This window comes from Oxyura jamaicensis, chromosome 1 (assembly GCF_011077185.1).
Source record: "Oxyura jamaicensis isolate SHBP4307 breed ruddy duck chromosome 1, BPBGC_Ojam_1.0, whole genome shotgun sequence".
Taxonomy (NCBI): domain Eukaryota; kingdom Metazoa; phylum Chordata; class Aves; order Anseriformes; family Anatidae; genus Oxyura; species Oxyura jamaicensis.
Window position 1 is genome coordinate 38,322,986 of NC_048893.1, and position 12,589 is coordinate 38,335,574.

The 12,589-nt window shown below is 34.8% G+C and overlaps 1 protein-coding gene across 1 annotated transcript in view; it reads left to right on the forward strand.

Moving 5' to 3' along the window:
• The window catches only part of TBC1D15 (TBC1 domain family member 15), a 33,038-nt gene that overhangs the window by 16,400 nt on the left and 4,049 nt on the right, over positions 1–12,589 (forward strand). The window contains exons 6-14 of the mRNA XM_035334094.1: positions 1,980–2,082; positions 3,042–3,239; positions 4,726–4,854; positions 6,768–6,871; positions 7,145–7,239; positions 8,673–8,789; positions 10,586–10,686; positions 11,448–11,547; positions 11,924–12,021. Coding sequence (XP_035189985.1) covers positions 1,980–2,082; positions 3,042–3,239; positions 4,726–4,854; positions 6,768–6,871; positions 7,145–7,239; positions 8,673–8,789; positions 10,586–10,686; positions 11,448–11,547; positions 11,924–12,021 — 1,045 coding nt within the window. The remainder of the gene's footprint in view (positions 1–1,979; positions 2,083–3,041; positions 3,240–4,725; positions 4,855–6,767; positions 6,872–7,144; positions 7,240–8,672; positions 8,790–10,585; positions 10,687–11,447; positions 11,548–11,923; positions 12,022–12,589) is intronic.

Here is a 12,589-nt window from a genome sequence, read left to right on the forward strand (position 1 = left end):
TTTATATGATCCTGTCCTTTCCTAATAGTTACTTATGCTTTAATATATGGTGTATGTAAGCTAACAGTCTCTTTTAGGGAAAGATGCTTATTCAATTTTCTGTATTGCTAGGGAAGTACATGGCAATGTAATTACTTGCTATTCCAGCCTCTGCATCTATCTAGATAGCAGGTACTGATGTTATGACAGAGCATTCTCCTAAAATACCTTTCTGTTACCTCAAAGCTTTTTGCATTTCTTTAACACCATTATAAAATGCCATGTCATTGCTGAAATTGGTATGTGAAGTAACTGAACCTGAACAAAATACTTGTAATCTGTTGCTCTAGAGATTTTTTTTTTTCTAGTTTGGCTGTACCAGGGTAATATTGAGGAAAATGCCACACTGATGACCCCTTTCTAAGCAGCAGTATTATGAATAAATGTTTATTGAAGTGTCTAGCTCACAAATATGTTTTGAACATTACCCAAGTAGCTGCCCATATTGAACAAGCAGTCCAGAGCAAATGTTTAATTAAAATGGAAATATTGTACAAAGTTTTTATTCTCTTAGTTCGGAAAAGGCATGATACATGACTCAGCCTGTGCCCCTGTGCTGGTCTTTTAGCAAAAGCCAGTTGAGCTTCATTAACTGTTGCTGCTTCATATCTGTGACTATGGTGTCTGGCTGTTTCAAAATGAGATCTCTTGTCGGATTTCATATCCGTCAGTGTTAACAGTGTCCTGTCATGTTGGAATTGAAGACAGATAAGGCTTATTAAAAAATACTTATCTTTGACTTTAATAACATGGCAGATGATGCAAGTACTCATAAAAAATAAAAGTATTTTTTTTCTTTCTAAAACTAGAAATAGTGGATTTAAACTTCGGGAGAGAACAACAGAAAAACATATTTTGTAAATATAAGTCTGTTCAATGGATTAGGATCAGATGGCAAAGTGCTTAGCTTTTTCCAACTTGGCTACTAACTCCAAGGCTTGTACGTCAGATTGACTTCTGAACTGTTCTCTCTGCTTTAATATATTAAGCCGTAAACTGTGGTGATTCAGAAGCCGATTAATGAATTGATCAGGTGTCCATACCAGAGGAGTGAAGAGGATGTAGAGGGAATGAGAGCAACAACAAAAAATAATAAAAAAGATTAAAGAAAAAGGAGCAGCATAGTCCCAGCAGTCTTTGTTATAGTTTTCATCTGACCACACAAGCCTGAAGTAGAAGACTATAAAAAAGAAAAAAACAACCCCCAAAACAGTGAATTAAGTAAAATCAATTGTGTTCATTTAGCATTTGGAGTCTGCACAAAAATATATTTGTGTGGCTGTAATGAGATGTTCCAGTTTCACAACACAATGGCTGCGGTGTTGATAAACTCTTACTGGGATAAATTTTAAAATTACGTTGACAGTAGATGTTGTAGTACTGTTGGTTATAAATTTGTTGATGTACTTTTTCAATGGATATTGAAAGGCAGTTTGTATTCCTTTATGTAATGTTTTACAGTATATCTTAATGTAAGATTTACTGATTGGTAGAACAAATCCCTTAACTGCTTATGGTGACATGGGTTCTTTTCGTTTACAGTTACCTTAGAGGTGTTTCAGTGTGTGTATTGGGGTTGACTGTCCGTCACTAAATTTCCTTTCCTGTGTCACTTCTCTTTGTCCACTATCAAATGTAGAAAATACTTGCTCTGAAAGATAACTTTTACAACCCACGTGTAATTTCTCAGTACAGCATTGTAATATTTTGAAAACTTAAAGAATATAATTGAGAATGAGTATGACTAATCTTACGGAACATGAAAGTCCTGTGGTATAATGTGTTAGCATGTGGACTTTTGCCAAGAAAGATCTTGCATCAAGCCTGTTTTCCTCACACAAAGCCTGAAATGTGATTTCCAAAACCTCTAAATGTTCTAAAACATTTTCAGGAAAAACTGGTGGTACTTACAGAAACCCCATGCTTTAATTTTCTTGCAGATCTCCACAGGATAAACGAATTCTTCTTGTGAATTCTCAGAACAAGTCTCTGTCTCAGTCTTTTGAAAATCTCCTTGATGAACCATCATATGGCTTACTGCAAGTATGTATTGTTCGACTTTTTTTTTTTTTTCTGAACCACTGATTGAAAGGAAAAAAACAACCTTTCTGTATCATAAGTATCCCCTGAATCATTGCCATTCTGGAACCGTTGATGGTATCCTAAAACAACTGCTTGCTGTAGAAAGTGCTCTTACTTGTAAGTTTAGTACGCTACTCATTTCTTTACCTCCCTGTGAACTATTTCAAACCTATTCAAGTTAATTTTGTCTGTGTACATTTAGGTACAAATAGTTCTAGAATTTGAAAGAAGGAAAGCATGTAGGTATTATCAAAATGTGTCAACTAGGATTTCCTAAACTTTGTTGACCAATTATTCTTTACCTGTTTTCTGACAGTTTTGAAGGGATGCCAGAAATAGAGCAGCAAAGAGCACAGTATTGCTTAAGAGTTTTTTAATCTTAAAACTGGTTATCATTAGGTGGAGTTTGTGGCCTTACGAAAGTCAGCAGCAAAATTTCTAGTGATTGAATGAGGCCAGAGTTCTGACCCACTGGTTCATTTAATTAAATAAAATCTTCATAAGTGAATTGCATTAGTTTATTGACTTACTTATCAGAAAAAAAGTTTTGTGTGATACTGCTAGCGGAGTATGTGGTGTTTCAAGATGTTTTTCCTCTGTGCAGGTAGAGAAGGTAGGCAGAAGGAAGATGTTTTGTGGCGTTAATTACAGGAAAGTAAACACTAAATCTGATCTTACACATATGTCAGCATACTGCTATCCAATCTTAGAAATCAGTCAGTGGTATTATCTTAATACTTAAGATCTCATACTTCTGTTTATTGTATAATGAATGTACTTTATGAAAGTACTTATATATGAAACTTCCATAGCTTTGAGACCTACTGTAGATGTTAATACTTGTTGTCTACGTTGAGTACAAGAATTCCAAATAATCTGAGGTTTTTCATATTTTGCTTGTTTTCCTTGTTTTAACACAGAAATGGAAGAAAGATCCATACACAGTAACAATGGGAAGATTTTCCAAAGTCACAAACTATATTTTTGACAGTTTCCGATTAAGTGACCCTTCAACTCAGCGGCGACCACCATCAGAAATGGCAGACTTTCTCAATGATGCTATTCCAGGGCTAAAGATAAATCAGCAGGAAGAACCAGGATTTGAAGTCATTACACGAGTGAGTGTGTAAATGAATGAGATATAGATGCATTGGTTCTTCTTATGTGTACATTTAAAGGAACTGTAAGCTTGAAGCTTGATGAGTTGTAGTGTTTGGCGATTGTGGCATGTTCTTCCCTGCCATTTGTTGATGAGATTAAGATCAGCAGCCACTTCATGAATATCAGTTTTATGCCTGTTAGTACAAATTTTGCTTAAAAAAAATTGTCACAACTGAAACAGGGATAATCCAGATTATCTTTATTTTATAGAATAACTGCCCTGCAAACTGAACTGTCTCACTTCATGCTGAGTGTTTCCTCTGTGGTCAGATAGAGAACAGTATTAAGTAAAATTGGGGTATGCAAGCTAATACCTTTCATGGCTACTTTCATGGCTATCACTTTAACTTTTCAATTTGTTTTAAGAGATTTAAGATGGTTTAAAAAGATTAAAACGATACATTTAATTGGATAATTGATGCCTGTGGTGTATAAATGTACAGACTGATATATCACTTGAACCGAAACTAGAATGAACCTGTAATTGTGTCGTGAATCACTTTGTGTGGGCTCCTGATATTGTCTTCTACAGATCAGTGGAAAAGATGTATTTTTAAATGCTTGTGATTACTATTCAAGCAGCTCATGTTTCTAGTGTTTCGCTGTTTTGTCAGTTTTTCCTTGAGCTCAAAGTAGTGTTATAGCTTGCCAGTAACAGTATGAACTACGTATGAACTACATATTAAAAACAATACTGACCTGTATGTGTTAATCTGGCTAATGCCTTTGACTTCTCAAAGTCAAAAACTTTGAAAACATGAAAAACAAATTGGTTTGGTGGTTACTATCATTGAAATGATTCTAGAAATTAAGTTCAGCTGTCTGCTGAGTTCTTTGGTCCTTAAACATGCAACTTGGAGTGAGACTAACAGCTGAACTATGGAACTTCAGGCGTTGGGAGTTCTGAAAACAATTTTGTTTTTAAGGGATAGTGTACTTGAGGGATAGTGTAATTTGATTTTAGAGCCACACTGTTTGGACTGTGTGGACATAACATTTGCGAACCTGAGTTTGTTCTCTCTTAAAAGAACGTGCTTTTGAAGTGAAGCTCCCTATTGTCCTTGTTTGCTGTGCTGCACGTATGTAATGTATTTCTGGTGGCTTAGTGGCATTCAGTCCATGGGACTAGGCTGAAGTTAGTTCAGAGGTGTCTGGAGGTGGTGGAAGGCTATTTAAAACACACAACCTCCTCCGAAATATGCAATAGTAGCATAGATAGCCAGGTTCTTAGCACAGAGTTTCTTGTTCTTTCTGCCTGTATTGGTCCATGCTACTTGCTAATGTAGAGTATCGAACTGTAAGGATCTAAGGCGAGTTTGAATATGCACATGGAAAAATATAGTTGAACATAAGTAACTGGCAAGCTTGTAGTATTTGTGTGATTGTTCAAAAATACTGAAGCATTTCATTGGGATTCACATAACACCTTTGTGTTTGTTTCAGATTGATCTAGGAAAACAACCTGAAGTTAGTAGAAGAGAGCCTGTGTCAACCGAAGAATGGGCTAAGAATATGGATTCTGAAGGAAGAATTTTAAATGTTGACTACATAAAGCAATCGATATTCAAAGGGGTAACTTGTTTTTCTAAAGTCAGCAAGACCTGTGGCTGGCTTCTGGCCCCGTTTCTCTCCATCTCAAACCATGGTTATACGGTTTTCTTTATATATGTAATGTTTTCTATGCAGGACTTCAGGCACAAGCCAGTCGGTATTGTTGGACAGACTTTATAAAAAATGATTTAATGTTGATTGAATACCTCCTGAGTCTTGCAACCAGACAATGTGCTGTACAAGTAGAGAGATCTTAGGGTGGATGGCTAAAGGGAGTGAGCTGGAAAGACAGAGGCTTGAGTGATTGAGGGGAGAAATCAAAGTGCCTTTCAGAAAAACACTGCAATGTTAGGCTATCTGTTTTATTATTTTCTTCTTAAGGGTGTTTTCTTTTTCCAACAAAAGCTTCTTTCTTTGCTGAGCAGTTTACCTGGATTTTGCCCTCAGTACTCATCATTTGCCAATATTTATTGAACTGCAACATGAATGTGAATTCAGTTTCAGCAGCACAATTAAAAAAAAATTAACTATATTATAGCTATTTTACCCAATATACCTAAGTTTTTTTTTTTTTTTTTTTTTTTTAATGAAGTGTTTTTTAACGGGGATACAGCTGCCTTAATCATGCATTCTTTGTGCACCTGTTGATGCATGTTCATAAGCGTGCTGTCTCCTGTTCTGGGAATTTAAGCAGTGGTAGAGAATAATAACATTGAAATTACAGTTTTTTTCTTAAAAATACGTATTAAGGAATGTACTGTGAAGAGGGCAAAGCAAAACTGAGGCCCTTTATAACTTGATTGTTCTTTTATATACTTTTGCCCTGAGGCATCCAGTAAAGGACGCTTCATGACGATTCCTACAAACTTTTTTTTCATAGCAGCTGAAGTTTCCCTGTCCTCTGTGTTGTCCATTGCTGTCTATTGCCAGAGGAGTGAGTGCCCGGTGTTATTCGTGAACTAATGTAACTTCCAATACATTAAATGCAGATTCTCTTATAAGAGCATGATTTTCTTAAATTGTTTGCATGTTACTGGAAAAGTTCCAGTTACTGCTCGGCTAGAGCACCAAATTTCAGTGGCTGATGCTATTTGCAGCACCATCTTCCTTGCCTCAACTTAATGGTAAGTGAAAAAATACAGTGAGGCATCAAGCGCTGTGTCCCCAGCATGCAGACTAGCCTTGGACTGGTAAATTCTGGAGTGTTCTAACAGAATGGCTTTATTCCTGTGACTGTACTGCAGGAGTTGGAAGAATCTCTTTTGATAAGTGGGATGGGATTCAGCGACTGCATTTTTATCATATTGAAATCAGTCTTACTTTGATTTCTGGCAAATAGTGTCCTTGAGTAGGCAGTGGTATTTTTGATTGTATGGATTGTATTGTTCATCTGTGTGTTGGCCATGTCTTGTTAGGTGTAGCTATTTGTTTAAAATAAAATAAAATAGGAGGCTAGTACTCAAGGTCAGTTTGTGGAGAGACCAGAAGTTTGGCAGTTACACAGCATCATGTTTAAATATGTAAATTTTAAAGGTACTTTATTTTTTTTTTAACTTCTTAGTATCTGTGATGCCCTTAGGGTTTTTATTCCAAGCAGTGAAGTAGATATATATAAAGAAATACCTTCTGTAAAGTTTGTTTTATGCTGTAAGGATGAATCCAGCACTTCTGTGGTTTGTGGGACATGTTAAACTGGTTTTCATTCCAGTTTTTTTTACTAGTCTAAGTTGTATTGCTGCTTGATCATATTCTCTCCCTCTTTTTCCTGCAAATGTGTTATGTAGTTAGCAGATAAGATTTGACTGCAATGTAGAAATAGAAAACAGATTTATTTTAATGTTGCTACTTCAAGAAGGATTGTATTCATATAGAAGCATTTTCTCCCAAAATTGAAACGGTGTTTTTGTTAACATTTCATATCTATTTTTCCCTAGGGACTCTGCCATACTTTAAGAAAAGAGGCATGGAAATTTCTTCTGGGATATTTTCCTTGGAATAGCACTAAAGAAGAGAGAGCAAATTTGCAAAAGAGGAAAACGTGAGTACAGTTTTATTAGGTTACAAAATACATGAAAAGTTTCTTTTCCTAACACACATCTTTAGAGACAGCTGTTAAAGTTCACTCAATGCAGTGAAGTGTTTGATAGACCTTAAAAAAATTGTTCTATTAAAATAAAAATGTTACATAAACAGATTGCTCTTAGTCTGTTTGGTCCAAATAACAAGCAGAATGAATGCTTAAATTAAAAAAAAAAAAAAAAAAAGTAATGATTGAGCATGCTTTGGTTACAAAATGATCTTTCTTCTTCAGGGACGAATATTTCAGGATGAAACTGCAGTGGAAATCTGTCAGTGAGGAACAGGAAAAACGAAATTCAAGATTAAGAGACTACCGGAGTCTTATAGGTAAATTCAGATTCAGAAATATCTAACTATGAATTCTCAAACATGTACAATACAACATGAAATTGAAGAGATACAATCTCGAATAACTTGTATTAAGAAATGCTCAAAATTAACATGCTGCCATTCTAAGAGGGGTCTTAAATTCTGTTACACTCTTAACATTAAAACTTTAGTCAGTGTAATTCAGAGCTTTACACCTTTGTATTACAGAAAGGTGGGACATTTTTATTCCCTTAATAACAAAATGCTTTTTACTTCATGTTGTTACATAATTTAATTTTACTTGAAATTTTCATTAAAATAATGGTGATATAATAAGAACTTTATATGTGTTTATATTTTAAAATTTGTGACGGATTTGTACATAAGCATTCTGACTTCTTTCAGCTACTTTATTAAATTTCACAAAGTTCTGTTGACTTTGTTAGCAATATGTATCCTTAGTTCTTCTTGGTGGGTGGAGAGATGAGTGATTTGGTAATACCCATACTTAAGACTACTAAACGAACAAATAACTGTTTCTGGAGATAGGATAAGATTTTTGTGATACTCTGCATTATCAACTAAGCTTATTCAGCAAATTATTCAACAGGTAATCTAGAGGTTGAGAAGGGTCTTTGATTAGCAAATTGCCTTTTTAGAGTGTGTATGCTTGTATGTGTTAACAGGAGATAATGTTTGGAGTTCAAAAAAGGCTGAAGTTTTGTTGCAGTTGAAGCAGTTTCTGTTCTAAGAATTCGAAATGTAAAAGAGTTTTGTAAACTAAAATGTAAAAGACTTTCGTAAACTAAATCAAATGGAACAGAGTAGTCCCGTTTTTCAAGTGCGCTCAATTTTGTTTCGTTAAATACATTAGTTTTGAATTTCATATTATTAAAGAATATACTGTGTATTTGGTATGTTTGAGGCATGAGAACTGTCTGATGAAACAGGTGGTTTCAGCTCAATATGGGTTATAGAACTTGTTAAAAAATACGATGTGCTGTAGTGAACTATAACAGTGTCTTTTTGCTGATGGTGTGATAACTTCCCTACTGTGCCTTATGCTGAATATCATAAGTATTCATAAATAACATCGCATCGATAACTTACATAAAATTGTTCTTAATCCCTGTAAGTAAAGAACATGTCCTCTGAATTATAATCAGTAATTATTCCATTAAAAAGTGTTTAACCATTTTTTCTAAAAACAAACAAACAAACAAAAACATAAAAGGTTTCAAATCCATTTACAAGTGAATCTTTTCATTCAAGACAGGAAGGATTTTTTTTACTTCGTTTCAAAATGACATTCAGTGATGGGGTTGTCTTACAGTATTCAAACGTTTGCAACAGTGTTTGACAAAAAAATCACTTAAACTATCCTGAATTCATTAGATGCTGGCTCTGTAGAACATGTTTTGAAAATGTTTTTAACTCTGAACTGTTTTTAGAGAAAGATGTAAACAGGACAGATAGAACAAACAAATTCTATGAAGGTGAAGATAATCCAGGATTGATTTTACTTCATGATATTTTGATGACCTATTGCATGTATGACTTTGACTTAGGTAAGTTGCATTCCTCTGAACTTAATCTTTTTAGATTCTGATTTACAGCTTTACTTGTGTTAAGGACTCTTCATACAATTCAACTTGTTTCAATTACAATACTTTCTTCAAATGTCAGGGTTTATATTTTAATAACGTAAATAACTTTGTTTTCTGTCTGCTGCTTCTTCCTCTCTTCCCATTAATATCACAGGCATCTGAATCCATCAGCTGTGGGGTTAGGACTCCAATGGCAGTTTACCTTCACAGTAGCTTTACTGTTATTTTCTTAGAGTTGATTCAAGTTTGCTTTTCAGAGTTTTATCTGGATTTGGGTATTGGGAGCTTAAGCATTATATACATTTTTAAGACTGATACACCAATTATGATTATAAACCAGCTGCCACTGCTGTATTTAAAGCTCAGCATGCTTAACCAGCTATTTGTAAACATGAGTGTTGTTTTGAATACTTCAAAAGCTGATTCTCGAGGATTATACTTAGCAGTCTGTCAAAAACTATGATATAGAGTATGCATCTGTTGCGGAAGGAAAAGTTCATAACGTCTTCCTTTAATTGCAGTATAGCTGAGATGTCTGTCTTGACTTCTTTTTACTTTTCTTGGGAGGGAAAAGAGATTTCTAGCTGGTTCCCCCTCCTTCACCCCTGGCATGACATTGGGCTGTTCTGTAGTTGCAGGTGGGCTGGTGTTCTGTTTCAGAAGAGTGTTGGGATTCTACAAGTCTGCTTTGACAGATTTTGAATGCACAAAGTAGGAACTAATCTTTAATTGCTAATAAACTTGCTGCAGAGCAGTAATACTTGTCAGATTTTGTCCCTTCTGTCAAGTCTGTAAAGACACTTGATCTTTTGGCTTGAGAAAGGGAAAATTAGAAAAGACTGTCTAAAAGTGCAGCTCTTCCCTGTCCTCCCACATTTCTATCTGCATTAGCATGCAGTGACATGTATCTTAGTGAAATAAAGGCTTGTTCACCTCCTACACAGTGGTGGAAGAAATTATTTAGATGGCTTAAATTTATGCAGGGGAGAAGTCTTATATTTTATAAACAAACAAGAATAATGGAAACACAGTACCTTTGACACCACTTACTGTCCTGGGTTTCTAAGCTACTCAATTGTTGATATAATGCTGTTGATACAACCTGTTGATACAACATTTTTCTGAATTAATTCCTCAAGTCAAATATTAATGAAACTGTTTTTGATCTTTAAGAGATTTAAGCTGTCTTGAACAGCATTTTCTTTGGATTTATTTTAATTGGCTGTAGTATTAAATTCAGGGAGCAGAACTTTTCTTTTGACCTTTTTGAATTATTTACCTGTTTTCTGTTCCTTGTTCCGTTTTCCTTCTCACACCTGCTCCTATTTTCACATTCATTGACTCCAGTTCTCTTTGGTTACTCAGTTATAATTGCATTGTTAAGAAGTGCAAACAGTCAAGCTTGAGTCTAAGTGAGAAATGTAATGTTGTGTTAAACCAACCGCTGATGATAGACATGCACATCAATTATTTTCTCCTATGCTTAGAGAAGTCCCCAGCAGCAGTGGGGCAGTAGGTAAGTTGATTAGAGCAGCAGTTGTAAGGTAGCTGAGAGAGTGAGAAAGAAGGGGAAACAACGAGCTTTAAAAATCCTTTTCCTCTACTCTTCTTAAGTGTGCTGTTAAGTAGAATTATAGCATCTGTAAAAACTTGGAATGCAAAGCTTGTTTTGCTCGGTTATTCAACACACTTGAAAAATTGCTGTTTAACTGTTGAATTTCATTAAATTCCTGTCTGCCTTTTTTGTCTCCATCGAGGTTATGTCCAGGGAATGAGTGACTTGCTTTCACCTGTCTTGTATGTTATGGAGAATGAAGTAGATGCCTTTTGGTGCTTTGTGTCATACATGGATCAAATGGTAAAAATAAGTTGTTTTTTTTGGCTTAAAACAAAAAGGGAAACCTAAAGCTGCAGATAGCATTTGGGCTTAATTAAAAAAAAATGAAGTTTATAAAACAAAATACTTTTAAAACAAAGATCATCTTAAGTTTGAAGCCAACTTTTTTGATTGTTGACAGAAATTACAGTGGGTTGATGATATTCTTACTACGTAATACAGACAAATTTAGCTAGTACTCAAAAAAAGATTCCAAGGTAACTCAGAGCCAGAGTGCCCAAATTCATATCAATCAGGAGTCCTCCAGAAGGATTTTGTACAGAGTAATGGTTCTCTATCAGAACTGCCTTTTGGTACTTGTTAAATGGAATTTAGACTTCACACAAACAGAAGCTTTTCTGAATTACGCCCGTGGTGAAACAGTATGTGGTAGAGCACATAAAAACTGGTACAGCAATAAAAGAAAAGGTTTTTTGTTTGAGTGCAGTGATGCTGCAGTACAGAGTGTGGGCTAATTTAAAATATCATTTATTATATACCAAAGTAAACAATATTGTTTGAGAAACACAGTTCACTGCTTTACTCAAACCTTTCAGTAAAAGGCAGACATTTCATTAAATACAAGTGCCATCTTTTAAGTGCTCCACACATGAAATACGTAAAGGGTGAGATCCACTTGCTATGATATTTTTTGTTGTTTTTATAATTAAACATATCTGCAAATCTTCATCATCATTATTTGATTGATATAAATGACACTGCTAATATTTTATTTCATCCAGCATCAAAATTTTGAAGAACAGATGCAGGGTATGAAGACACAACTAATTCAGCTGAGCACTTTGCTTCGTTTACTAGACAGTGGATTTTGCAGTTATTTAGGTAGGTGTGTTATTCATGCACAGTAAATAAAGCAACTTACTGTGTTCTGTGTGCACTGATATCTTGACCAATCTTTAAACATATTTCCAATAATAATATTAAATGTACACAAGACTCATTTACTGGACTTCTAAATTAGAGGCACCTATGGGATTTTCATAATTGTTCCATCAGTGCTGAAAAAATGTTACCTTGTTACTGAATTAAAAAATATGCCATCCTCCACCAAGCATCATTGATTCTGAAGAGGGACTACCATACTAAAGATCAGCTGTATGATTCTGTACCTGTACATGTGTATATGTGTGTGTGTGTATTTTCCCCCTTTGTCTTAACCAAATCTGGTATTTCTGACATGTAACACTCTTACTCCTAGAATCTCAAGACTCAGGCTACCTTTATTTTTGCTTCCGGTGGCTTCTCATCAGATTTAAAAGGGAATTTAGCTTTCAAGATATTCTTCGACTCTGGGAGGTAAGCATGTATTTCATCACACAAACTCCATCAGTTTTTGGATTTTTGTAAAGTACCTTTCTTCAGTACAAAAGCATGGATCATTCTACAAAGTAATTAATAGGCTCATAGAAAAAAAAAATACATCAGTGTAATAAAGAGAGGACATTAGCACATGTTATGTCTTTTTAGCCAAAACAACAACTTGGGAGTTTAATGAAAAAATCCTTCTAATATCTGATGGGTCCAAGTCAGCTTTTTCATAAAGTTTGGATAGGATCCCTCAGATGAGGCTCTTAAGTGAGAGTAGTTACTGGAGAATGTCAGCTTTTAATTTTATTTATTTATTTATTTATTTATTTATTTTGTGAAAATCAGAAGAGAAATAGCACTTGTGTCTCTGATGATTAGTTACTCAACTTTCTGATACTCAGCTTGATATTGGTATTGCCTTACAGAGTATGAGGAATGAAGCTGCGACAGATAGTTTTTGTGCTTGCCAAAGCCATAACCAAATCTTCTGACATTATCCTCTTTAACCTTGATGATAAGGCTTCATGAAGCCAAGTAACATACTATAAAGGATATC